The 27,822-nt window shown below is 32.4% G+C and overlaps 1 protein-coding gene across 2 annotated transcripts in view; it reads right to left on the bottom strand.

Moving 5' to 3' along the window:
• The window catches only part of sr (zinc finger domain-containg protein striped), a 115,028-nt gene that overhangs the window by 50,134 nt on the left and 37,072 nt on the right, over positions 1 to 27,822 (bottom strand). For both annotated transcript variants that reach the window (XM_072530504.1, XM_072530503.1), the window contains exon 2: positions 24,624 to 25,028. In XM_072530504.1, the coding sequence (XP_072386605.1) occupies positions 24,624 to 24,939 (316 nt within the window). In that variant the 5' untranslated portion in view covers positions 24,940 to 25,028. The remainder of the gene's footprint in view (positions 1 to 24,623; positions 25,029 to 27,822) is intronic.

Below are 27,822 nucleotides of genomic sequence, written 5' to 3'. Positions count from 1 at the left end.
CTTCTTCTCTCCGGTTTTCCTTGCACTACTAGTCTCTCCATATTATCAGTACGTGGTATATGTATGAACAATGTTAATATTTTTGAAAATACATAACTGGAGAGACGTTGTAGATTGACGACTCTTTTCCTATTATGCTGTTCAGATGGTCCCCGTTTGAAAGATATAACTAAATATTGAGAAAACTTAAGTTTAAATAACTACTTTGCTATGTAAAAGAGTATGTACGTTTAATACGTAGAGAAAGCGATATGATTATATACCGAAGATGGCGATGTGATTTTATGCGATAACTAAAGCGATATATTATTCGTAGAGAGCGTGAACGATTGTCGTACTGAGGACGAGATAGTTATATTAACTGAGAACTGCGATATGATTCTATTTCGATAACTAAGGGGAGATATATATGCGTAGCGACCGTCGAGATGATTGCCCTACTGAGGACGAGGTAATTATAAACATCGTCGTTTATAATTTTAAATGTTTTTATTGTGGATTTATTTATAATTTAGTGTAAAAAAAGATAGAAAACATCCTTCAAACTTGATAGGAAACCATAATTGCCAAAAGAAAGATTAGAAAGATCTTCTAGAATAGCAAGAGGTGCTTACCAATCACAACTAGAACAGTTTCCAGCCAAAACAATAGGCAAGGGAAAAACATTAAAAGTCGGTTGTTTTTACCTACATATATTTCAACTTCAAATGGCTGAAATATAGTCCAAGAAAAGATCCAGCTTTCTGTTTTTTGTGTAGATGTTTTGACATTAACGACACTACCAAGCATGGATTGATAGAGAATGTGTTTAATTTTAATGGATTTTATCATCAAGACTGTATGGAATATGCATCCAAATACAGGTTATCATGTAAATTTAGCAGATAGTTATACCGTGAATAAATTCGTAGATCTTCAGATCCAAAAAAAAGAGGCTGAACTGAAAGCCACAGAGAAGCAGCGACAAAAAAATTTAGATTATATGAAGAACCTTATTGATATAATTATACTTTTAGTAAAAGGTGGAAAACCTCTTTATGGTCATGATGAAATGGAAGAAAACAATGAAAAAGAATTGTTTAGGTTTTCCGAAAAATGTAAGGGTATTCAGAAGGAAGAGAAAGAACGGACTCTTTCTGTGATTGCAGACGAGACTTCTGATGTCAATCGCCATGAGCAGATTTTTATTGTTTTTAGAAATATCCCCAAGACATCCCCAGACAAATATCCCCAGAAAACATCCTTCAAACTTGATAGGAAACCATAATTGCCAAAAGAAAGATTAGAAAGATCTTCTAGAATAGCAAGAGGTGCTTACCAATCACAACTAGAACAGTTTCCAGCCAAAACAATAGGCAAGGGAAAAACATTAAAAGTCGGTTGTTTTTACCTACATATATTCCAACTTCAAATGGCTGAAATATAGTCCAAGAAAAGATCCAGCTTTCTGTTTTTTGTGTAGATGTTTTGACATTAACGACACTACCAAGCATGGATTGATAGAGAATGTGTTTAATTTTAATGGATTTTATCATCAAAACTGTATGGAATATGCAAGATACGATATTTTACGAATATGTAGTACTTTTTCAGATGAAAGGCTAGTAACATTGAAACGTGTGAATTTAACTGATACAGAAACCATTTTTGAAATAAAAAATTTTATTTTGCATGATAATATTGTTTCTGAAAGGATGTTGAAGCTGTATGTTTTGATGAAGCTTCAGGAATATTAGGAAACTTTACTGGTGTACAGAAGAGATGTAAAGAGAAAAATATTAAAATTTTGTATATTCATTACTATTCCCATTGCCTTATTTTAGCATTGGTAGCGGCTTGCGCTAATCATATTGAAATTCCAAAGATTTTCTATTTTTTTGGTATAACACAATTGGTGTTATTGGTGTTTATGTTGGAGACAGTCCAAAAAGACACCTGTTTTTAAAGATATTGTGAAGGTCGTAAATAATAAGTTAAAAACTTTAATCTTTATTTGAAACACGTTGGGCTTGTCGTATTGGGGCAGTTGCTGTCGTCAAAAATCAGCTCGAAGCAATTATAGAAGCCATTGAAGAGACAGTTGATGACAATTTTCACTGTTGGAACCCATACTAAAAAATCGTGACCACGCCTATAGCAGCTGTGCTGTATTTCTGCGCAAATATTGTTGAGGTATCTATTACGCTCTTCTCTTGTCATCGAATGCCATAGTCTGTGGACTAGTACGCATTTCGAATTGTTTCAACTTAACTTGATGTTTTTATTTCGACGAAGAAATTGTCATGTAAGAAATATCTTGCCTTTTTCAAGACAAAATACCGAAGATAAATATTTTCCAAGTCCATAACCCGAAAATAGACTTAAGTAGAGGAGCTCTCGACAGTATATTCGAAGCCCTCAACAGAGCACCTGGGGATATCAGAAGGTGGTTAGACCCTTAATTGTTCCCCCGAGGTGACACTCTACAGCCTTCATCGACTTTTGTCTTCCTTTTTTATGAGACCTTTTATCCGATATCAACATTACGCTTGCATTCCTTTTGATGTTTTGTTTTATTCTACTATCCCTTTCTGTATACTGCTTTATGTGTTTTTTGTAGATTGCTCTTTTTTCTACTATGCTTGTAGAATAGTGCAATCTATTGCATAGATTGCACTCTTTTCAGCATGTTGAAATTAAGTATCCGTTTAATATTTCCTTTATGTTCGTAATTTTTCTGTTCGAATTTCAGACAGTTTTAAAGCACAGGAAGAATTTTCTGAGGATTGACGTAAGCAAGGACAAGCTTCGGTACGATATTTTACGAATATTCCAACAAATTTAGTGTAGTAATGTGGAAAAACGTGCTACCGTGTGTGTTTCCGGAAAAGGTAGAAGTGGAATGTCGAGGAAAAAGAGATGTTAAATAAAAAGTATATTCAGAAATGTTGCTCTTTTTGCAAATGTTTTTGCAAACAAAAAGAAAATGATGATGACAAGAATTACAGGAAATACTGAGAAGATTACAAGAAATACGCTGATAGATCGAAAGAGAACTGAAGACATTAAAAGAAAATGTAACGTACAGTATATCAACAAGTCACTTAATAGAAAAAAAGAATGGAATAACCACATAAGCAGAATTCTTATAAAGAAGAAGAATAAGAAGAAAAATTTACATAAAAATAACAATAAAATTCGGGTCTATTATGGCCACAGATATATACTAAATGATACACTACAGCTGCAATATTACAGTGACGTTCTTTCCAGTGCAACAGAGAAAACTGACGCAAAGCAGTCCCTGCATATCTTTCTAATTTGCCTGGTTTATCGACCACGTGACCTAAATGAAAAGGTCACGTGCATACAAATGCACGTCTAAACGTCTTTACCTCTAAAATGCATCTTGATTTTTGTCGATAGGTCACTTGAATCAAAAGATATCGAAGTTTTACCGTCGAGCTGATATAAATTTTATTGAGCATTGATTTCGCACACGTAACTGACTTTCAAAATCGCCGGCCGCTTCAATCGTTATTTCTGAGAGAATGATTCATTCTACACAAAAAATACTAATACACGTTTTTGTTCACGATTATCTTAGCTACATTTTTTATTTGAAACATTTTTTTCTATAGCGTACAGATTCTTGGTAAATGGATTTTTTTCTCCTCCTCTACGTGGAGGGTTTTAGATGAATGCCTGGGGGTAAAAGTGGTAAACTTTTTTGCATTTTTTTTCCGTCCTAAAATTGACAAAATTCAGCTTGTTATATGTTATAATTAATTGTTCGTATGATCTTCAGAGGTTCAGTGGCGTTTTCGTCCCTGACGACTGGAATACTTAGGTATAAATTTTTTTTTATTAGCTCGTTAGCTCTGTATAATTTTGAATATTAATATTTTTTTTTCAAAAACGTACTTTGCAAAATTATTTTGCAAAAACTACTTAATTCTGTGTAGTGTCTTTTTGTATTAACAAGATTTTCTGGGTAAATTTTGAAGACTCTGTGTCGCTTTTAAATACCTGAAAACTATTGGTGAAAAAAGATTGATTTTTTATCTTTTTTTGGGTAATTTTAATTACATATACTGATGAAATATTTTATTTTATGGTATCACAACTCTTCAGCCTAATCATTCGAATATTTACTGAGTTAAGACAATTATTAAATCAATAATTAATAAAAAACCATTCTTTTAAAAGAAAACCTTTTGTTTAAACTTGGATTCAATTATTATAATCATTAAAATTCATGTTCAAATAAGAATGTATGAATATTACACTATAACGATCCATTTTACAAAATAAACTACCAATAAATTATACAAATCAATCATTTAGGTGGTACTATAAATTAATTTAGTTGATCCACCCACTGTACTGTAATAACAAGTTAATTAGTAAAAGGTAAAAAGAGGATAATTTTCTTTCACTCTCATTTCTAGTACTGCCTATAAATATTCTGATTGGTTGCTGTTATCAGTCGTTCCCAACACAGTGATTCAGCACCAATAATCGTACTATGAGTAATTTGTAGGATGGGTACATTAGGTACATTATCAGTTTTTTAGTATTACCCACATAAAACGAGAATTTTAAACATGTTTTTATTAGAATGTGAAGAATTTGGTAAATTAAAAATAAAGCTAAATTTAAATTCGTCTAGAGACAAAGGGGGGTTTTGTGGCCGATTGACGATGAGATTTATGAGATTTTACAACTGATTTTTGTGTATTTTGACCCGCTGAATCCGAATCTTCAACATGATAATTCGAATTTTAGGACAAGAATTTGTTATTAACAATTTAATTGTTCAAAGACTTGTAAAATTATAAACAAATAAAGATATAATCCTTTTTTAAAATTATGTTTTATTTCTTTTAAAAAACAAACCAAACAAATTTTGAAACATTAAAATCCATCTATTTACAAATGTATTATTAAAAAATAACAAATTATCGACTATATAAGACATTTTTGCTTATAACTTTGCTTTTGCTTAACGTAAAAAGATTAGAAGTACCCGATTTTAAAGCTGTGGTTATAAGCTTTAAAATAAATTTTGAAAAATTAAATTTTATCAATTTTTACCGAAGTTATATAAGTTTAAAATATATAATTTAGGGGTAAAAAACAATCAATTTCTTTATAAAGATTTTTTGTTGGTATGAGACCAAAAAATTATTAATATATTAATGAGGACTATGGCATAACGAAGGCTCTAAAAGATATGGAAAGGGAGTGCTGCCCGAGCATTCTGACCCATAGCTGAAGGAAAAATACGGCTCCAACTACACAACAATGGAGAAATTAAATAAAGACATCCACCGGTCAATACGAAAAGACGTAAGAGAAAACAATACAAGAAAAATAACTAAAATAATTCAAGAAAACAAAAGTTTATAAGTTTTGAGGCGAAATACGAACAACGTAGGCAACAAAAATATGTACAAAATAAAAAACAAAGATGGAAACATTACTACTGATAGAACCAAAAACCTTGAGGTTGTCGAATCTTTTTATCGCGAAATTTATGAGAGCACCGACAAAAGGCAAGATCAGCCACGGCCCAAAATCACAAACCAGGGATCAGAATTAATGCCATAAATAACTCCATATAATAACAAATCCCCTGGCAATGACGGAGTAGTAATCGAAGCGATCAAACTAGATGGAAATAAAATTATCCAGGCTTTGGTCAAGCTTTTCACCGAATGCATCTACCAAGGAGAAACTCCTCAACGGAATAATGCTGTTATTATTTTTTTACACAAGCAAGGAGACATAACAGTTTTAAAAAACTACCGTCCTATCAGTTTGCTTTCACACATATGGGTATAAACATATCACAAAAAGACTGGGCGCTAAATTAGATTTCTATCAGCTAAGAGAATAAGCTGGATTTAGATCGAGATACAGTACTAATGGCCACTTACTAAAGAACCTGATAGAGAAGTCAGCACAAACAACAAACCATTGGCATTGATATTTGTTAACTGGAAGAGAGCATTCGATACCATAAGCCATCAGAAAATGTTAAAATTGACAAAATACGCAAATAATGACTAATCTGGTGGTAAATCGAAATATTGCTATTGATGGAAGGGATATTGTACAGACTACATAGTATAAGTACTTAGGACATAAAATTCGGTTGGGCAGGGATAACCAGACTTGTGACCTCCTGCGTCGCATATGATTACCCTGGGCAGCGTTTGGTAAATTAAACTATGTATTTAAACCAGATCTATCTATATGCCTCAAAAGAAAAATCTTTTACCAATGTGTGTTACCTGTACTAAATACCAATAATGTAATACCTTAAAAAACTAACAAAAAATCCCAAAAACCCGGGCACGTAGGGCCCAACCCCTTGAGCACCAAGTCGCCGAACTGAGCCTAGCTCAGAGCGGAGACTTGAGGCCTAAGTAAGCAATTTTAGTTAGTGGATAAGCCACAGTAAGAGAACAGGATTATAGCGACAATGCGCTGTCCTGAGTTTTGAATTCGGTTAGGAAACCATGTTGGGGTTCTATTACCCAGGACTGCCACATGAAGAGCATTTGGCTGATAGTTGTGCCCCTATCGCGCATCAGAGTGCTATAGGGGGGAAAGGGATGGTCTAGAGCATTGGAGCACGGTGGAGTGACTCCTGTTTTTACAGTTAATATACCTCGCTCCAACGAATTGTTACACCCGAACGTAATTCTTAGGGATGAAAATATCTTACAGGCTGGGTTTAATTAAATTGTTTACTTGCTTGCCAGTCCATTTGGTTTTTGTACTTGATCTCTCACTTTTAAGATGTAAATTTGTGAAAGATGTTTTTCTGTACTTAAATGATTGGAATACATTTTTTTTCAAGGAAACTAGCTTTTGTTTAGCTATACGTTTTTTGACAGTTCTACCTGTCTGATTCACATATATTTTTGAACATGTACTACAAAAGTGATCTTAGATACTCATGAAGTTCAGTTTCTATAAACTTTTTTATTCTTTTTCAATTTTTTTTGGACCAAATAAATAAAATTATAACATACGCAAGAAAACAATGCTTTTAATATCTCATAAAGATTTACTCAATTTACGTCAAAGCTCATTAAATATGCAATATTAACTAATTATACCTGTTAGCAGCAAATATATCTGTTATTGATTTTTATCATGACGTACGTCAGATTTACAGCTGTTTAAACTCACAAAGATTATTCGTTGTGACGTTACGTTTTAGATAAACATTTTGGTATTTGCCATCAAAGAGAAAGTTGACAAAAATAACTCAAAGAGAAAAAGATTGTTGAGAAACTTTTCGATAATTGGAGATTGCAATTTTTACAGAACAATCGATTGACTTTTTGCTTCATTTTTATTTATTAAATACTTTTATCAAATATGTGAGTGTTGTGAGTGTATATACCATGGGTAGTTAGCATTTTAAGGTTACTACTACCATAAAACATTGTACATTTTCAACAATTTTTTTTGTATTTTACTTGTTATATATAGTAATTAAACTTTTTTTTATATAAGTATACAACATTAGAAGATTTAAAAAAAAACTATTTTTCTCCATTGTTCGTGTATTTTAAAAATGGCGCCAAAAATTTTCGTACAAAAAACTGCTCTACTATAGTAGTTTAATATATTATTTCATGATTTTTGAAACTTCGTTTAAAATAACAGCTTTTTAAATATCAAAGAGTATTCAGTCTATAATCTTAAAAGTCATTCAAATTATTTTTAACCCAAAAATGACTCTACTTTAGTAAAATGTTTTTGCATTAGTAAAAATGAATTTTATTGATTTTTTTTAAATATCTTGAAAATATAGGGTGTTTTTTTCTTTCATATTGTTAACGTACAATCGCTGTATCAATATTATTTTCTGAACAATAATATTGCAAAAAAGCGTTGTGGGATAAACAAATTAAATAAAATTTATCTCTAATATAACTAAATGATAATTCATCTTAAGTTTTATTTTGCATTAAAAGGACTACTTAACTCAAACTTTTATGCAATATCAAAGTTCATTGTTGGAAAAATTATAAGAAAATTTTTAATTTTTTATTTTACAATTTCTCAAGCAACAAATAATCGGACCAAAATTCAAAAACTGGCATTTTAAACCTTTGCCCATCTACTAAAGGATGCATATTCTAAATAATATATTTAATTACCCCATTTTTATCTGTAGCGATTTAAGCGAAAAAACTGGCATTTTTGACATTTTCTTAACTAGTGATTTTGTCTACAGTCACTCAAATCAATTTTTTGGACTTTCTCAAAGCTCAAGTTTTGTATTATGTTTATTACCAATCACTAAATTCGCAGCCAATTTTCTTAGAATCCACAAACTTTTAAAAGAGTTAAAAATTTAATTTGTAAATTAATAAAATTATTGTATAAAAGGGCCGGTCTTTTCACCTCCAGATAAATATTGTCCTATCTGACAGATAGTTGTCTGGATAGACATACATATCTAACAGTTGTAGATTCTTCTTCTTAAAGTGCCTATCCGTTCCGGATGTTAGCGATCATCACGGCTATCTTTACTTTATTTATTGCAGCGCGGAACAGTTCAGTGGTAGTCGTGTTATACCACTTTCGTAAATTTTGAAGCCAGGAAATGCGTCTTCTTCCCGGTCCTCTCTTACCATTTACTTTCCCTTGGAGAATCAGCTGGAGAAGGCCGTAACGTTCTTGATTTCTCATTACATGTCCTAGATATTCCAACTTTTTAGTTTTGACGGTCATGAGAATTTCACATTCTTTCCCCATTCTACGCAGGACCTCCACATTAGTAACTCTGTCAACCCAGGATATACGTAAGATGCGCCTATAACACCACATTTCGAAAGCTTCGAGCCGATTCATAGATGCAACAGTCAGTATCCATGCTCCATTCCGTAGAGCAGAACTGTGAATATGTAGCAGTTCAATAGACGGCATTTTGTTTTTAATGATATGTCTCGACTGTTGAAAATGGTTCTCATTCTAACGAATGCTGCTTTTGCTTTGGTGCCTAGATATGTATATTGCTCGACTCTTTCGATATTCTGTTGGTTGATTGTAAGATGAGCGTTTAGTATTGGTTTTTTACTAATTGTCATAAATATGGTTTTCTTTATGTTAAGAGCTAGTCCGTATGTGTTGCTGACTTCTGTTATGCGATTTGTTAATATCTGTAAGTCATTCAGATTATCGGCAAAAACTATAGTATCATCTGCATATCTAATGTTATTCAACCATTCACCGTCTATTAGTATTCCTTTCGCACAACCGTCTAAAGCTTCCTTAAATACCCATTCAGAATAAATGTTGGATAAACAACAATGGAGACAAAATACAGCCCTGTCGTACTCCACGTTCTATTGCAATTTTATCAGTTAACTGGTCTTCTATTTTGATTTTGGCCGTTTGATTGTAGTAAATGTTTCTGATAATTTTAAGATCTTTGTTGTCAATTCCAATTTTTTGCGTTAGAGTCATTAATTTGTCATGTTTTACTCTGTCAAATGCCTTCTGGTAATCTATAAAGCATACGTATATGTCACAATTCACATCCCTGCATCTCTGAAGTAGCACCTGTACAGCAAAAAGGGCCTCCCGTGTTCCCAGAGCATCACGAAATCCGAATTGTGTTCTTGTTAGTTGTTCCTCACATTTTGTATATATTCTTTTGTGAATGACCTTTAGAAATGTTTTAAGTAAATGGCTCATAAGGCTTATAATTCTATAGTCTTCGCACTTTCTCGCATTGGGTTTTTTTGGAAGATTTATAAAAGTTGACACTAACCACTCTTGGGGAACCACGCCCGTATCATATATACTGTTAAATATATTTGTCAACCATTTTATGCCATCATAGTCCATAAGGTTTAACAATTCTGAGTGAAAATTATCAGGGCCTACTGCTTTACCATCTTTGGTGCTTTTGATGGCATATTTTACTTCTTCGACTGTAAATGGTGGTCCAGATTCGCAATTGGTGTTTGTTGTAATACCAGTGTTACTTCGTATATCTTCAAAAGTTTTTTCTACGTATTTAATCCAAATATCTCTTTTATGCTCTATTTCCAGTACTATGTTTCCGTGATTATCTGTCAGGAATCCAGTGTTCTTGTGTTTATATAAGCCTGCCGCTTCTTTAATCTTTTTATCGAGGTTAAATGAATCATGTTTTTGCTGTAATGACTCTATCTCTGTACCCTTCGAGCTAAACCAATTTTCTTTTGCTATTTTAATAGCCCTTTTTATTTCGTTATTTATGTTGTTGTAGTAATTCTTATTATCTTTAGCGTTTCTTCTGTCTTCCATCATACATAGAATCTCCTCCGTTATCCATTCCTTTTTATTTGTTCTTTCAGGTTTTAAGTATTTCTCTGTTATTTCTTGACTTACTTTGTGCAAATTTTCCAGTTCTACATCTGTGTTATCTATTTCTGTACGGGCCCATGGTTTTTCTGTACGAGCCCACGTTTTTTCTTTTAGGCGTTTTTGTACCTTTTCCTTTACTGTTTTATTTGTAGATTAGTCACCTTTAATTGCCTCTGAATAGTAACGGACATTTTTGTATTTATAAGGTATCAGGTATAGGTTAGGTATATAGTACCCAAAAAAGTCAGTGTTCCGACAAAAAACATATTTCCCTGTACTATTATTCCTATTCGCTTTTATTTTCTTCATTCCTACGTAGTATCATGTCAAAGGACTTGAGTGTGACGTGACCGGAGCTTTAACCGATAAAATAAAGGATACTATTTACGTATTTTACTCAGCAAACACTACAAAAGTTAATTACCCTTTTTAATCTTGTACTAAAAAGGATTATCCTTGTTTATCACGTTGATATCCAGAACTAAGATAAGCTGGAACACTGACGTTACATTAATATACACAGGCAAAGTTATAACATTGGAAATTTTAATAAATTTAAAACTTCTAAAATCTTTGAGGTTATTCTCATTACCGTAAAACCAAGTTAACTCTACCAAGTTAACATGCTGCTTTTCTAACTTGGTTGCACCGTACTGAAGACGACCAATAGTAAGAAATACGTATATACGGTTGCCTTTCAACTTATACACATATTTTATCTTTTCTCAGGTAGCTGATGAAGAAAAACTGTGTTGGTAGTATATATATATATATATATATATATATATATATATATATATATATATATATATATATATATATATATAGTTACCTCCCATTTAATCTGTGAACGGTTCCGGTTTGTATTGTCTAATTTATAATTATTATCCTTTTTTGTGAAGAAGCCGTCCCTGAACATAAGTAATTATAACCTATTCCTAATATCACCTTTTTCGGATCTTGTACTTACATAATAATCTTTGTATTTATACATCATATGTAGATAATGGGACTGGAGTTGTAAATGCGGAACCTACACAAACTCGACCTACGCTTATTTGCTTGCTACGTCACCAGAGGCTTATTTTGGACACCCCGATGAATTAATAATGTTTAACAATTTATACTGAACATTTCTAAAATTAATTTTCGTGTAATCTCGTTAATAACAACAGGGCTCTCTTTTTTAACTACCACAGCTTTTCCATTTTTTTTGTTCAAAATGAAAACTCATGTCCTTTTTCATGTAGATTAATTAGGTTTTATTAACCAATTAACTGAAGAAAGGTATTACTTTTTTAGTGGTTTCTTTTAACAACAAAAAAAAATTAATTAAATAATACTAAATACAGTATTAAACTAATAAAAATTACACTAATGAAATTCGAACATAAAATAACTGTGGTGGGTAATTTCTCAAAAAAACTCCAAGTAAAACACAGGTTGAAAAAAGTAGGGATGGTTTATCTATCAGATCTATGATAGCAAGAGCAGGTTCCTGTAAATATCGATGATGTATTACAAATACCATGAACAAAAAATAAGTTTCTGCTAACATTTACATTATTGAAAGCAAAATATAAGGAAAATGGACCAATTATTAATTTGAAAATTAGATGTAATTAGAGGTAATATATATAAACATCACAATGGACTACCAAAAATTAAATGTCATATCTATCTATAGCCCCTAGGACTGCAAGCCTAAGGAGGAACGAGAAGCATTCTATGAACAATTGCAAACTATTCTGGATGAACAGTTCATCTCCTAATAAGTGATGTAGTACCAATAAGTGACCCCTTTTTAATTTAATGTCTGTTTTGTCTTTTTAATTGTGTTCTGTTTGTCCCTAATTGTCTTTGATTGTCCTTAAGTGTTTTAATTTTAGTAATTTTAATATATCTAACATCACAATTTTCTGCCAAAACAGAAACCAAATTTAATTTATCAAAATGTGATAAAAAGCAGTTGCACACCCACAAAATTGTACATCTGACTTCATTCATTGTCATATACCTATCCTTTTAATTAAAAGATCCAATAAATTAACACATTTTCTAAAATATATCTATGGAATAAATGTAAATAACTGTTATTAAGGTAATAATATAAAACATCACTTTCATTTAACAAACAATTACATAATACCTTATTCCTATTTCATTTGTTAATATTTCCCCCCTCAAGAACTTCCCCGCTAATTACCAAACAGTTACAATAAAACAGATGATCACATATCACCAGCAATTCAGGATAGTTTGAACTATGTTTTACGAATCATTAATTAATAATTCTTGTACCAGCATCATTAAATTTACCTGGCATTATTAAAGATGACAAAACTTATACAAAAACTAATATTACTGCAAGATACCAGACGCAGGGAGAAACAGTATAATGATACCAATGTTCAAGAAAGAAAACCCCAACAATTATAGAGGTATAAATCTACTGAACAGCTCACCCCAAAAGTCCCAACCAACAAAATAAATAAACTAACAACTTTATCAGATGAACAACAAGGATTCAGATCCGGAAGATCCTGCGTAGACGCCGTATTTGTACTAAGACAAATCGCAGAAAAGGCCATCGAGTACAATAAACCAGCATTTCTATGTTTTATAAACTTGACAAAGGCTTTCAATCGCATCCAAGTCGAAGACGTCTTAAACCTACTGTATAAAAGAAACATATCAATCAATATTATATAAACCATCGAAAACATATACTTCTATAATCGAATACAGACAAAGATAAATAGAAAACTAACACAGTGTATACCAGTACAAAGTGGAGTCAAACAGGGCGACTCGTTAAGCCACTTCTCTTTAATATAATGTAACGAAATAGCCCATCTGCGATGCATGGTATGTGTCACAATTCGTAGAAGGATAAATCTAGAAAACTCGAAGAGTTGGCATTTCAATAGCGCACGTCTTCGATGCCCTTTCCATGAGATGAATTAGAGGTGGGCTACTCCAGAATGTTCTAGTACATAATTACTTGTATATATGAGCATACCTTTTATGAGTTAAGTTTAGTGGATAAGATATTTTCGAGCTGTACACTTATAAATAAATATATTTATATAAATTAGAACCGCTCGTTTTATTTAAAAACGCTACAATAATAATGGACGAAATAATACAAGCAGTACGTAAAGGTCAAGATCACAGAATAGGGAACAAAGAAATTTAAATAATATGTTATGCAGATGACGCATTAATCGGCGACATAAGACACCAAATGGACGAAGAAGTATTGGCAGACCAAGAAAAAGATTGTGCGATAATTTAAACAATTTAGGAGGCTAATATTGAAGAAGGAACAGGCCTTAAAGTCTACATACAAGAAGAAGAGGTAATTTAAATAAAACAATTTATTTAACCTGGTAGTCTTTTGGAAGGTCTTGCATTTCGTCGACGTACAAATATTGGTTAATTATTTACTGAAACGGTGGACTAAAATTTATTTACCACACTGCGAATAGTCATCTCACCCATAGACCAATAGGACACCCATTTTCATAAAACAATTTCATCATTTCCACATTTTGTTGTACGCTGTATCCATCCACTGCAAAACAGACTGTATAAATGATAGAAAATTTGACAAATGTGGCTTCAACAGTATGGCCGCTACCAACTCTCAAAGTTGGAAAGTTCTTATTGGAAGATTCTTTATGTTGTACTTTTTTGAAGTTATACTTCTATACGCGCGCTCCACGTTGGAAATTTGTATGGGAGTGAATCTGTGAAATCATTACATATGTAAGATAATGAGTAAGAGAGAGACAGAAGATATATTTTCTCTCTCCTCCTCTCTCGAATATAAAAATGTTCCTTTTGTATATAAAATTTAATATTATATATATTATATAAAGATATATATACATATACTATTATACATATAATAAAATATTTATTAATATTATTATTTATGTGATATGTTTTGTATTATTTATTAAATGTTCATAATTATATTATTCTTTTGTATTTCAAAATAATAATCTCAATAAATCACTGTATGATCCAGAACTGTCAATTTTGAAATACATTTGTGTTATGTCTTCGGTAGTGTAGTAGTCAGTATCAACGCCTGACACGTGGGAGACCGGGGTTCGATTCCCAGTCGGGGAGGACTTTTTTGTTAATATTATTACATTATTGTCATTTTTAAATACTTATGGATATTGCATTTTAATTTGTATTGTATTATTATATCGAATTATGTTGCACTGTATTGTAGTGTATTTTTTTTATGTATATTATTGTCATTTTTAAATACTTATTAATATGGCAGTTTAATTTATATTGTATTATTTGAGGTCTAAATTTTGGTATTTGAAATATCATTTTACGTTTTCTAAAATAAAATTAAAAGACTTTTCTAACAATGAAAAACAAACTTGTACTAAATATAAGCAAAAGCCTAGCTCGTATATGGAACTTGCTTTGCTAAAACACAGTTCAAATCGAGAAAAGCATATCTACACTAATACTCATAACATTTTATGCCCAAACACAAATGCTGAACAAGATGAAAACACAATTGTATTATTATATTAACAACAAAATAAACAATGAATTTTACTGCAGAGTATGTGTAAAAAAAATTTGCATTTAACTCCTTTCATACATATATGAAAATAAAAATATACATTTTCATCAAAATATTGATTCAATCCTTCATTGTTAGTAAGTTGTTATTAATTCTGTTTCTCTTTCTGATATGTCTTACCAATAGAATTACATATGTAATGATTGTGCAGATTGACTCGCAAATAAATTTGTAACGGCGAATGCGTGTATAGAAGTGTAACTTCCACCGGCAGTCCCACTGGACTGCCACACCCGTTTTTTTTTTATATCATTTACTAATTATTTTAAGCCAGAATTATTTTGTCTTTATTCTGGATCGACTCCTTGTTACTTCAAATTATTTATTTATTATACATGACAACAACGTAATTATTCTTTTCACACAAAAAAAGGTAACACACATTTACAAGGTTTGACATTGATCATATGGTTTAATATTATTAATTTTTCTAGCAGATTTTGATAATAAATAAGAGATATATCAACCTTGTGGCGAAAACTTTGTGTAGGTAGCGATTATATATCAACTTTTCGAGCCATGGCCATTTCTCATTCATAAAAATAATTTTAGATTAATAAAATACTACACACTTAATATTTAATATGATTTTAATTGGGATGAAGGTATTAATTGGAGACGTAGGAGGGGGGCCGATGATCACAACTGGCTTCCGGAGTTTAAAGGCGTATATCAACTTGTGATATTGATATTCGGATCAGTTGTCAATTAACCTACACAAAGACGTTTAAGTATGGTATTAAAATAATATATATACTTTGTGCCACTTAAAAATTATAGTGTACAGTTAAAGTTATTTTCTGATTCTTACTTCATTACTCTATTTATAACATACCTGTCAGAGTCTATTTTATTATAACACAAGAAAAAATTGCACTAAAATATAATATGACACCGTAATAGGCTTGCATAAGTTTTTGCCTATTAAATATAATGCATTCCAAGTACAGAAAAGATAGATAAAGTATAAATAATAGGTACTAATTATTTACGATTTCAACTCAAATAAAAGTTAATGGTCTAGTCAGTTTTTAATATAATTATTCATATATATTCGATTTAAAAGTGTGGCAACGCAAATATTGTAAACTAAAAATATTCCAACTAGGACGATCGCTCAAAACCTGTTGATTGTGTTATAGCTTTAACGACTATGCAACGAAATATAAAATTTGAGAATTAATTTAATATTTATTAGGACGATTATATATATTGTTATGTTTCTTCTTTCCCAACCAAAGAAAAATAAATAAAAAAAATCCATCGAAATAAAATTTTAAGCTATCAATATAAACAAATTGTATATAGTAATTTAAGATAAGATTTAGTGTAGATAAGAATAGAAATTTGTTTGGCAAACGACCTTTCAAACAAAATTATCAAAAAACCTTTGTTTAGAATTAGAAGACATTTTACCTGTAAGTTAATCTTTTCATTGTTTGTATAATCGAGTATTAAATGACCATATTCTAATCTTTTGAAATATGTATAAATTGTGTATTGACAAAACCAATTTGAAAGTAAGCTATTTAGTTTTTTTCTGAAATCGAAATTAGGCTTTTCCAAAATCATGGTAAACACAATTTGAGCTTTTGATTGGATGGTCGTTTTTAAATGGGAATTTGTGAGCCGATCATGAGAACCGGAGAAGTCAGTTATAATTTGGTCATCGAAGGAAACAGTAGTTTGTCTCAAGATAGGGTGTGGTTCGTGAGTTGGATACCGAAATTGTGAAACGAATTGAATAGTTTTTGCAGAAGGAGATAGCAAGTAGATTGAAAGAGGTCCTTGTATCTACCGTTGGCATTTTGAGAAGATTTGTGAAAGTAGTTTTACGGCATCAAGTTGACAAAAGGAGGTCCTTGTGTCATTAATAAGTAGTTGAGTTTTTGGAGAAGTGCATCAGGTGTTTTTGGTTAGTGCAGCAGGTTTGCAGAGACGTTAGGAAGGAGCCTAGGTGCCAAAAAGGAGAGATCACATCGTTGAGGAGACTGGATTTTTCTGGGTATGTTCCAACATACAACTCAATAAGAAAATAAGCTGTAAGTGTTTTGTACAATTGAATTTTATACCTGTGAAGGATCGGTTTGACATCATGGTCATTAGCATTTAAATTTAAGAACTGAGGTTTTGTTAGGCTAATCAAAAGTTTAAAGTTTTGTTGTTTCTTGTTTCAAGTAAAGAAAAATTTAAGTAAAATTGGTTTTCACTTAATAAAAATGTATGTAGATTTAAAATCTTATTATTATAAAAATTTGATTTATTTTCTTGTATGCTGATTGATAAGATAACGACAGAATTTGATAATTGTTTTATTCGTTCATATAAAATAAAGAAACGTAAATTTTTGTGATATAATATATTTTTTATTCTTATCCTTCTTCTCTATCCCGATAAAAGACAACTAGAAAATCTTTGAATTTATCGAACACAGGAAATATAAGGAGTTTATTTTACTTTTGATAACAAATAAGTTATATTTTTTTATTGGCTCAATAAACTAAGATTAAAGTCAAAATAAACAATCATAACAATATATATATATATATATATATATATATATATATATATATATATATATTAAACCTACGGAGAGGGTTTAGACAAGGAGATTCTATCTCACCCCATTTAGCTCTAGAAGATATGTGACGAACTTAAGAATAGGGAAATAAAAGAGTAACGATATATGTAGAAAACCTGAATCACCTGAGATTTGCCGATGATCTTGCGTTAATAACAATTGCGATAAAGACAAGGAAGAATTTCAGGAAATGCTGTTAGACCTAAATACAAAATCAAATCAAATCCAATGAAATAGGACTAAATAATATAGAAAAGGTCACGAATCAGAAATCCAACTCGAGGACATTGACGACGAAAAAGAGAAAGATAACATATCAACAGAGGTAAAAGTCATCCAAGCTATACAAAAATTGAAAGAAAACAAAGCTCCTTGGGCAGATGACATTCATTCAGAACTTTTAAATTTCCTGACAAAAGTTCCTGGCAAAAAAAACCTGACATACTGTATATGTAGACTGGTAGAACTGATCTGGAAGCAAATAAAGTTGCCAGAAGACTGGATTGTAGTTATAATTGTACCTATCCACAAGAAAGGAGATCAAACAATATGTGACAACTACAGAGGAATAAGCCTCCTAAACGTAACATACAAAATATTGGCATATATTCTTTACGACCGACTATCGGGATATTGTGAAGGCATAATAGATAAATATCAGTGTGAGTTTCGTAAAGAAAGATCAACGACCGATCAAATATTCCTTCTAAGGCAAGCTCTGGAAAAAACATATGAGTATGGTATTGATACTCATCACCTGTTTGTTGATTTTAGATGTGCCTATGATAGTGTTGAAAGAAACGCACTGTACAAGGCCATGATATAATTCCGCATACCAGTACATTTAGTAAAATTGGTGAAAGCGACCCTCTCAAGAGTCGAGTGTAAAGTTAGAGTGCAGAACGGAATTTTCCAGTCTCAGATGGTACTTAGACAAGGAGACAGCCTATCATGCTGTCAGACAGACATCAAGCGAATGGCTGGTCACGAATGGATGCAAAAAACAAACAAAAATGAATTAACACACCTAAGGGAGGCTTACATCCGACGGTGGATGAAATAACTGTTTATGATGATGGCATTAAACCTAGAGCTAAGATTAATACTATTACAAAAATTCATATTAATCTCAACAATCTTCCGGGTTGAATCGCGTCGATTATCATTGCGCCGAGTTTTCTACATCCTATTTGATGTCTTCTTTAGGGTGTCCGAAGTCTTAGTCTACCGAGCCCCCATACACTACTACACTGATCACCAACCGATGCATTACGGATGCTGGGAATGGAGGACGGTTCATTCATACCATCGATGGTGACGTGGTTTGGGTGGAGGTTGGCGTCATGGGTAAGCGTTGGGATTGGCACGGGGATTGGCGCGTGGGTTGACGCGAACATTTTTGATAGTAGGATTTTGTTTGGCCTGTGGAACGGACGATATTTTGAGACAATTAGGCCTTTTTCAATTTCTATGGTTTCTCGGATAATCCTTGGTTTATAGAAACGGATGGGGGCTATGATTATGAAGTTTTCAAAATTAATTTTGTGACCTGTATGAAGATGGTGTTGACCTAGAGCTAAAATTGAATCGGAATTACGAAGAGAAATGAAATGTTCATAAATCCTATGTTGAATGAATTCTACGATTTGTTTGGCCTATATAGGATCGGGAGTTTCATTTCAGTAAAATCTTCAGTTTAGATTTTAGATTTCTTTTAGTTTAGATAGGACATGTAGAAAGAATGGAAGAAGGCGAAATACCAAACAAAATATTTAAACAGATGCCAGTAGGAAAAAGAACAAGAAAAAACTTGAAGCCTTCGAGATGGGGCTATACAGATGAATCCTAAGAATATCATGGACCGACAAGATAAACCAATGAGAATATACTACGAAAAATGCGGAAAGAAAGAGAAGTGATGTATACGATTAACAGGAAAAACTTAGAATATATCGGACACATAATAAGAAACGGCACTAAATACAGATTGCTGAAAATAATCCTTCAAGGCAAATATTCGGAAAGCGAATTGGGAAAGCGGGAAATTGGGAGAAGAAGAATACATGGTTAAAAAATCTGAGGAAATGGTTCTCCACAACAACAACTAATCTATACAACAACTAATCTATTTAAAGCATCAGTTAATAAAATAATTATAGCCAGAATGATCGCCAATATTCGAAACGAATAGGCACCAAAAGAAGAAGAAGACTAACAAGTATTTTCAGAGTTGTTAATATTTCCTAAAATTTATTTTTTAAACTGTTGAAACATCCCCTTTCTTTGCAACACACAAAACTCCTAAATCAATATGGATCGATATTTTCTACACATTGTCCAAAAGATGTATGAAACATTGGCCGTAATATGAAAAGACAAATTTTAAAATAAATTTATAATAAAAAAATAGCAATAAGCTACTTTGTTTATTTTTATGCATAATATGCTCAGGGGAACATAATCAGGTAGTATCCGATTGCCTGTCTAATCCTTAAGTCGGGGTATCATGACACTTGTATCAGCGTAACAACTAAGTAAGTAGTGTGAATAAAAAAGGTCCCAGAGAACGATAATCAACAAAAATTAAGAGACATGTGACACTATAAGACATATAATGCTGTAAAAATAAGTGATTTTAATAATTTTTGTATGAAATACTTCCTTTCTTGTTAAATAATTGAAAAAAATACATTATTGGTCTAATTTCTTATCTCATCCACCGAGTATAATCTACTCCATCCTGTGTTGAGCTGTTCAAAGTGACCGGATGCTGGAAAAAATCTAAATATAGGAACAATTTAACAAAGAAATATCTACAGTCAGCTAGTCTTATCGCACCAGCTGTTGATAGGTTAAAATAAAATATAATCAATTTTTTTTTAAATAAAGAAGAATTCATTTAAGGGTAACATTTGTGAAAGTTAACGCAAAAATAAATTTAAAAACAAACACAGATAAAAGACCCCCAAGATACTTTATAAAATAAAGACGATGATAATTTTTACAAGACAAGAACACAAGCAGATGGTGTCATTTGGCATAGAAAGTTCGAAATGGTTTGGCCATCAAAGATGATTAAAATATGAACCAACAAAATTATTGAAGTAGAGACCGAAAAATACGAGACTTAGGGAAAACTCGAAATAGAAATGGAAAGAACAGGTCAAAGAAAACATAAAAAAAATACCGTTTCTTATTGCAGTAAGACGTTACTTAGATGAGGAATACCGTAGTCGATGAATTGGACGACGAGGTTCAATTAAATGGCAAGCTTGGTCACCAGAACTCACACCGTTAGATTTTTTCTGAGGGAGTGGAGTATTTGGAATCTAAGGTTTATCTACAGCACCCGACAGTATTGACAATACCTTTCAAACAAGATATCACTTGCCATAAAGTAATATCTAAAATTATCGATCACAGTGGCTCTGTAACGTCATCTATGAGCATTATATAATCTGGTATGACTAGTTAAGAAGCCTAAGAAAAAGATAGACCGCTGTTAAGGTTCTCTTTTTTATCTTCCTCTGGAGCATAAACGCCAATAATTTTTAATATTGTTCATAATTATTGTAATGAATTTATTTCAGTTTTTCTATTGTAATATCTGCTTGAGTATGGTGAGTATTTATTATGGCTTTTCCTCCACTACTCCACACTCTACTCTATTCCACAAAGAGGTTCTGAAACTTTCTTATGAAAAACTGTAAATATTATGTTTATACGGGATTAAGCCACAATTGATTGTGATAAAAATTAAATTATAATCCATTACATTTAATCTCATTACAATCAATTGGAATATTTATCTTTATCATTTGGTCCAAAGTCTTATAGATAGGCTCCAGAGTTGATTGGTGACAGTCTGGTATGACCAGATCTTGTGCTTCCTTTACAGTAATTTTCAAGATTAGTGGGTGTATCACATGCTACATTTATTTACTATCAAAGAAATTGTTATTTTTTATTATTCCTCGGTTCAACCTTCCAAAAAGAAGGCTTTACACCTAGAAATCCCCCAAGACCCTTAAGCGCCAGATTGTGGCATTAATTCGGATCAAAATCTGGTAGCAGTAAAAGCTAAGACTGAAAAACCTATTATAAATCCTATTTCACTATCCTAAACCCTTTGTTGACCAAGTACAAAAATAATCACTTTTTGTATAAATTGTTGAAAGCATAGCTTTCTTATCACGGGCTACGGATAGAGCGGTAGATCTTAGGTCCGTTTATCTCCACAATCAAAATTTTAATGTTATAAGTATAACCGTCCAAAATATACGAGGGGGAGAGTATAGAATAGAAATATGCTTTATTGTCACTGAAAATTATTAAACAATTTTATGGACAAAGCTAAAAAAAATCAGTCAAAAAGTACAAAAAGTATAAAACAAAAACAAATAACGTATAGTCCTAAAGTTTTGGGAAAAATTTCAAAAGCATATAACTCTGACCACAATAATCTTATATTTTTATTAAATTATTCAACAATTTAACTTAACTATCCTTATTATAAATCAAAATTCAAATGACAGACAAGGGACCATTATTTTCGATTTGCCTAATAATTCCCCTGACACGTTGCATCATCCTTTGGACGACCTCGGCGTCAATTTCTCTAATTTTTGTATATATGCGGCGTCTTAACTGTTCCTGATTTTGTGCTTCCCATCCGTTATTATAGACTTTCCGACTTAATATTGCCCAGAACTCTTCAATTGGACAAGCCTGATGTAGGTTGGGGGGATTGTCTGCTTTCGGTACAAAGGTAATGTTGTTAGTTTCGTACCAGTCCCTTGTGATCCTCGCGTAATGACATGAAGCAAGATCTGGCCAAAAGACTATTTGATCATTTGCATGATGTGTGTTCACAAACTGATGCAATTTAGAGAGACATCTTGGAATATAAATATTTGCGTTTAAGGCTTCGCCTCGAACAACACCAATGTAGGGCTGTGAGGTAAAGCCAGCCTCAGAAATTGCACACCATACCAAAATTTTGTCCTCAAATTTTTTCTTACTTTTGAATTTTATTTCATCAGGTACATTTTCGTAATCGTTCGTGTAAAACCCATCGTTACCCTTCATCTCATAGTTGGACAAAGTAAAATATTTTTCATCGTCCATCACGATCAACTTGTTGACGAAATGCACTCGCCTTAACGCGCGGCAAAATCTCGGAATTCTCTCTAATTGATCCTCTGTGTATTTTGGAGCTTTCCTTCTTTTCCGGTAGATAATATTGTTACTCGATAGGGTCCTGTATACTGTAGTTTTTCCAACATGAAATCTTCTGGCCAGTTTTCGCTGTGAGACCCCAATTTTGTTCTTAGCTGCTTCAATCAGTCTTGTCTCTCTTATATGGTTCAAAATCCGCGGTCGGCCACTTTTACACAAGTTAACACATGGTATCCCTTCTTCACATTCTCTGATTGTGCGATAAGTTGTCGATTTGCTTATGTTTTGATCTCGATAAATATTAACAATATCTCGTTTTGACATTCGCCCAACCATATTATAAACACCTCGACGAATATCAATTTTATAAGACATTTTGCAGAGCACAAATCAAAATATTTTGCTTTGTTTATTAAATGTCAATAACTGACGGCATTTCAATTCCATGGCCTTCTTTGTTAAATGCATTTTGCTTCTCAATCAGACCAGGTAAAATTTTTCCCAAAATTTTAGGACCATGCTTTATAATACAATTTTAAATTAGTAAAATTATTGTATAACTTACATAACTTGTACAGACAACAACAAATGAGACAAATTGTAGCCACTGCTTGAGACACCCAAATGTAATTATAAAGAATACTAATTTTGTTATTGTCATTAATGAAAAGTAAAAAAAGAATGGGACCTAATACTGAACCTTGCGGTACTCCACACTCAATGTCTTTACAACTAGAGTCGGTGTCTTTTATTCTAACCAATTGTTTCCTACCTGCCAAGTAAGTTTTGGACCAGTTCAAAGACACACCTTGAATTCCATAGAAAGTTAATTTTTTTAATAGAATGTCGTGATTTACGCAGTCAAAGGCTTTGGAATAGTCGCAGAAAACGGTGGCGGAGGAGAGGTTACTATTTAGTGATAGATATACCTCATGTAACACAGAAAACATGGCATCACTAGTACATTTATTAGACAAAAAGCCAAACTGATTTTGCGATAAAATATTATGTTTAAGGAGAAAGGGCATAAGTCGAACTTTTATAAGCCTTTCAATAATTTTTGATAGTGCTGGTAACAAGGCAATAGGTCTATAGTTGCAGGCATCAGATTTGTCTCCACCTTTATGAATAGGAATAACGATGGCAGTCTTTAGGCAGTTAGGGAATGTACCTTTTTCAAGGGAATCATTTACTAGCAAGACTATGACCTCCAATACATTATGCGGAAGATTTGAGAAAATTTTAATAGATAATCCATCTGTACTACAGGATGATTTGCTTTTTATACTACAAATTGTTGTAGAGGAGGCTAGCACTGTATACTTTACATAATTTAGATCAATCAGCTTCTTGCTGATCAATGTGATATAAATTTTGTTATTCAAATAAATTTTTGCATCCTCTAGGAAATCTTTTGAATCATTATTTTAATACTTGATATCCTCATACGAGGATTTATCATCATTACTGGTACTTCAGTCTACAATTAAATCTCGACCTTCCTAAGTCCATTCCGCCAGTCGTTCTATTCATCGTCAACTGTTGCAAGTTTGCTGCGCCAATCTTCCTTGCGTTTTCGACCACACCATCCTTTACTTTCAGTCATGGTCTACTCCCTACTGGCGCCGAGGATTATGCTGTTATTTTTCTCCTGGCTAATTTTTTCTGACGTATCAAGCTAATCCAAATCAGTATTTCTTCCGGAATATAGGAGTTTATTTTGTATACAATCCATTCGTTAAGGTCATACAATATGGTCTATGATTCTTATTGGAAATAATTTTAGGAATATATTTTTTAATTAAACCAAAGAAAAATAAAAACTTAACTTCTATTAAATTGGTTTATAGCAGGTATTTACAACTAAAATTAACTTACCGGTAGCCTGAGAACCCGAAAACCACATCGCTACCAACTCATCAACACTCGTCGAAGTCGGCGTCGAAGGTCCCGCCGCAGGTGGATACGCTCCATAATAATATCCAGGTGGAACTTCCACAGCTCTTCCGTGAGATTGGTGTTGTACCAACATGGCCGAAGTTTGTGATAGAGAAGCCTGCGAAGAAGCTTGTTGTTCGCGACGAGTTTCATTGAGCAGCAACTGTTGTACTTGTAAAATATCCACAAATTCTTCGTTGGGGTTTGTCACTGGCACTTTAGTTCTATCTTCCCTTCGCATTGTTAGCGTTAACATTTTGATGACGTACTAGGCAAACGAAGAAATCGTTTGCCATACCGCAAAAGTTTGTCAACGAAAGTTGGACCGACCTCTAACGATCGAACCTGAAAACAATAATATAGATATTAACAAAAATATTATATATGCGAGTGTTTTATTTATTTTACTAAGATGCAGTGTAATGGTAGAATTTTAATTTGGCAGATGATAATAAGAAAGTACCCTAGATTATTCTTTTACCACGTAATTTATATGAGTAAAGTTCAGAAAGACATTAGCATCGTGACATTACTCTTAAACATTTCCTCTTTTTCACGTTTTCTATGTATAAGCCTTTCTTCATTTAGATGATTAGTTGCGCCCCCGCTAATAAATATAAGCATGACCTAATTTGCATATACAATAATATAATTTCTGTAAAACACTAAAATTAATTAGCAAAAAGTAATATAAAACACGTTTAAGCCCTTTTGATTACTTTTGTAACATATACAAGGGATCTATTTATCAGAAACGTAATAAAACATCGTAAACAAAGTTATGCAAAGTTAAACCTTGGTAACATTTTTAAATTTTTTTCCTGACTGTCCCATGTCGCTTTCTGTTAATGTTTTTTGCTAATTTCTAAAAGCACAAGGTCGTCATAGGTTAAGAAATTTAAATTGTTATAGAAATTGTATAAATATTATCTTCTTCTTCCTTCTTCCTTCTTCCTTCTTCCTTCTTCCTTCTTCCTTCTTCCTTCTTCCTACTTCCTACTTCCTTCTTCCTTCTTCCTTCTTCCTTCTTCCTTCTTCCTTCTTCCTTCTTCCTTCTTCCTTCTTCCTTCTTCCTTCTTCCTTCTTCCTTCTTCCTTCTTCCTTCTTCCTTCTTCCTTCTTCCTTCTTCCTTCTTCCTTCTTCCTTCTTCCTTCTTCCTTCTTCCTTCTTCCTTCTTGTATGTAGGCTTTAAAGCCTGTGTCTTCTTTAATTAGCCTCCTGAATTGTTAAATTAATCGCACCATCTGTTTCTGGATCTGCCAATACTTCTTCGTCCATTTGGTGACTTCTCTCGTGTTATTCCTACTATTCTATCCTCTACCATTCTACTAATGTGTTCGTTCCACTCCTGTTTCCGTTTTGTCACCCATCCATTTATGTCTTCTATATTGCATGCTCTTCTTATGTTTTCGCTTCTCTCCCTATCCAACAGACTTTTCCCTGATATTCGTCGAAGTATTTTCATCTCTGCTGATTCTAGTAGTAGTCTCGTTTTAGATGTGTCAGGTGGTGTCTCCGCCGTGTATGTTATTATGGGTCTATTTGCTGCTTTATAGATTCTTGTTTTTGTGCCTTGTCTTAGGTGTTTGTTCTTTCAGATGTGTGGCGTCTCTGCATAACATAATATTTGGATTTCTTTGTTCTCCATTCTGTAACCATGGCTTTTACGTACTGCTTATATTATTTCGTCCATTATTATATTAAAGAGAAGTGGGCTTAACGAGTTACCCTGTCTGACTCCGCTTTGTACTGATATACACTGAGTAAGTTTTCCATTTATCTTTGCCTGTATTATGGAAGTAGATGTTTTCGATGGTTTGTATATTGATTGGTATATTTCTTTTATACAGTAGGTGTAAGACGTCCTCGACTTGGATGCAATTGAACGCCTTTGTTAGGTCTATAAAACATAGATATCGTGGTTTATTGTACTCGATGGCATTTTCTCTGATTTGTCTTAGTACAAATACGTCATCTACGCAGGATATTCCTGGATCTAAATCCTTGTTGTTCATCTGATAAAGTTGTTGCAGTTCAATTATTTATTGAAATACATTTTTTTTAGAACTGATGTAGTTATTTCTTCTCCTAACAAAATAAGTCCCCTGATTAAAGAATAAATTTAACAATTTAATATTAACTTCAATAATATAAATAAAAGTGCTTCTTTTCAATTACACAAGTACGTTTTTCGAAAATATACAACTTCAGCTACAAATTCCGTCTAATACCGTCTTTGTGGAAGCATTTCCCATAACGTACGATCGTTTGTAATGTGAAAGTTGAGGCAAATTTCAAATACCTCATATTTGTTGCCAAAACTCAAAATCAAAATTTCATATTATAAGTTTTAAAGATTAGGCTCTACCAATGGAAATTCCACTGTGGCCTGTTAATGGAAGTGATCAGGTTTATTAATCTCATGAGAATCATATAACAGATTTATAGAAACTGCAAACTACATTTATGGCAAAATACAAAAATTCTATACGAGAGCTGCACTCTTCTTTTTTAAAATGTAAATGAATTTTTACCCTCGAGTTGATACTAATTTTAGTTAAAAAATTTATTTTGCTCGCGTAACTGATATTTAAAATGGCCGGGCGCTTTAAGAGTTATTTCTGAGAGAACGGTTCAATCTATAAAAAGTGCTAATAAACATTTTTGTTTAAAACAATCTCAGCTAGATTTTTTTTAAAACATTTCTTTCTAAGGCGTAAATATTCTTGGTAAATCAATATTTTTCATTTTTTAATCTCTACGAGAGGCGTTTTAGGGAGATATCTGGTGTTAGGAGTGGCAAACTTTTTACATCTTCTTTGGGGTCCCAAAATTGACATTCTCAGCCAAATTCAGCTTGTTCGTCTAGTTTTTAGAGATAAAATATCTGATGACTTGACTAACTCTAAAATATTTGTTTTAATTGATGACCTAGCTTTTTTCCTATTACAAAGAAGCAAAGGCAAGTACTAAAAAAATGTTTAAATATGTTTTTGACGTGGCCTTAGAATTGATATGATTTCGGTCGCTATCGCTAAAAACGTCTAATACAATTATTGCCCACATAAAAAAAAAATGCGGAAACACGAAAATACCTTCATTGCACACGAGTGCTTAAAATGATATTTGAGACACCGAT

The sequence above is a fragment of the Diabrotica undecimpunctata genome, chromosome 4 (assembly GCF_040954645.1).
Source record: "Diabrotica undecimpunctata isolate CICGRU chromosome 4, icDiaUnde3, whole genome shotgun sequence".
Taxonomy (NCBI): domain Eukaryota; kingdom Metazoa; phylum Arthropoda; class Insecta; order Coleoptera; family Chrysomelidae; genus Diabrotica; species Diabrotica undecimpunctata.
This window is presented reverse-complemented; position numbering and strand designations above follow the sequence as displayed.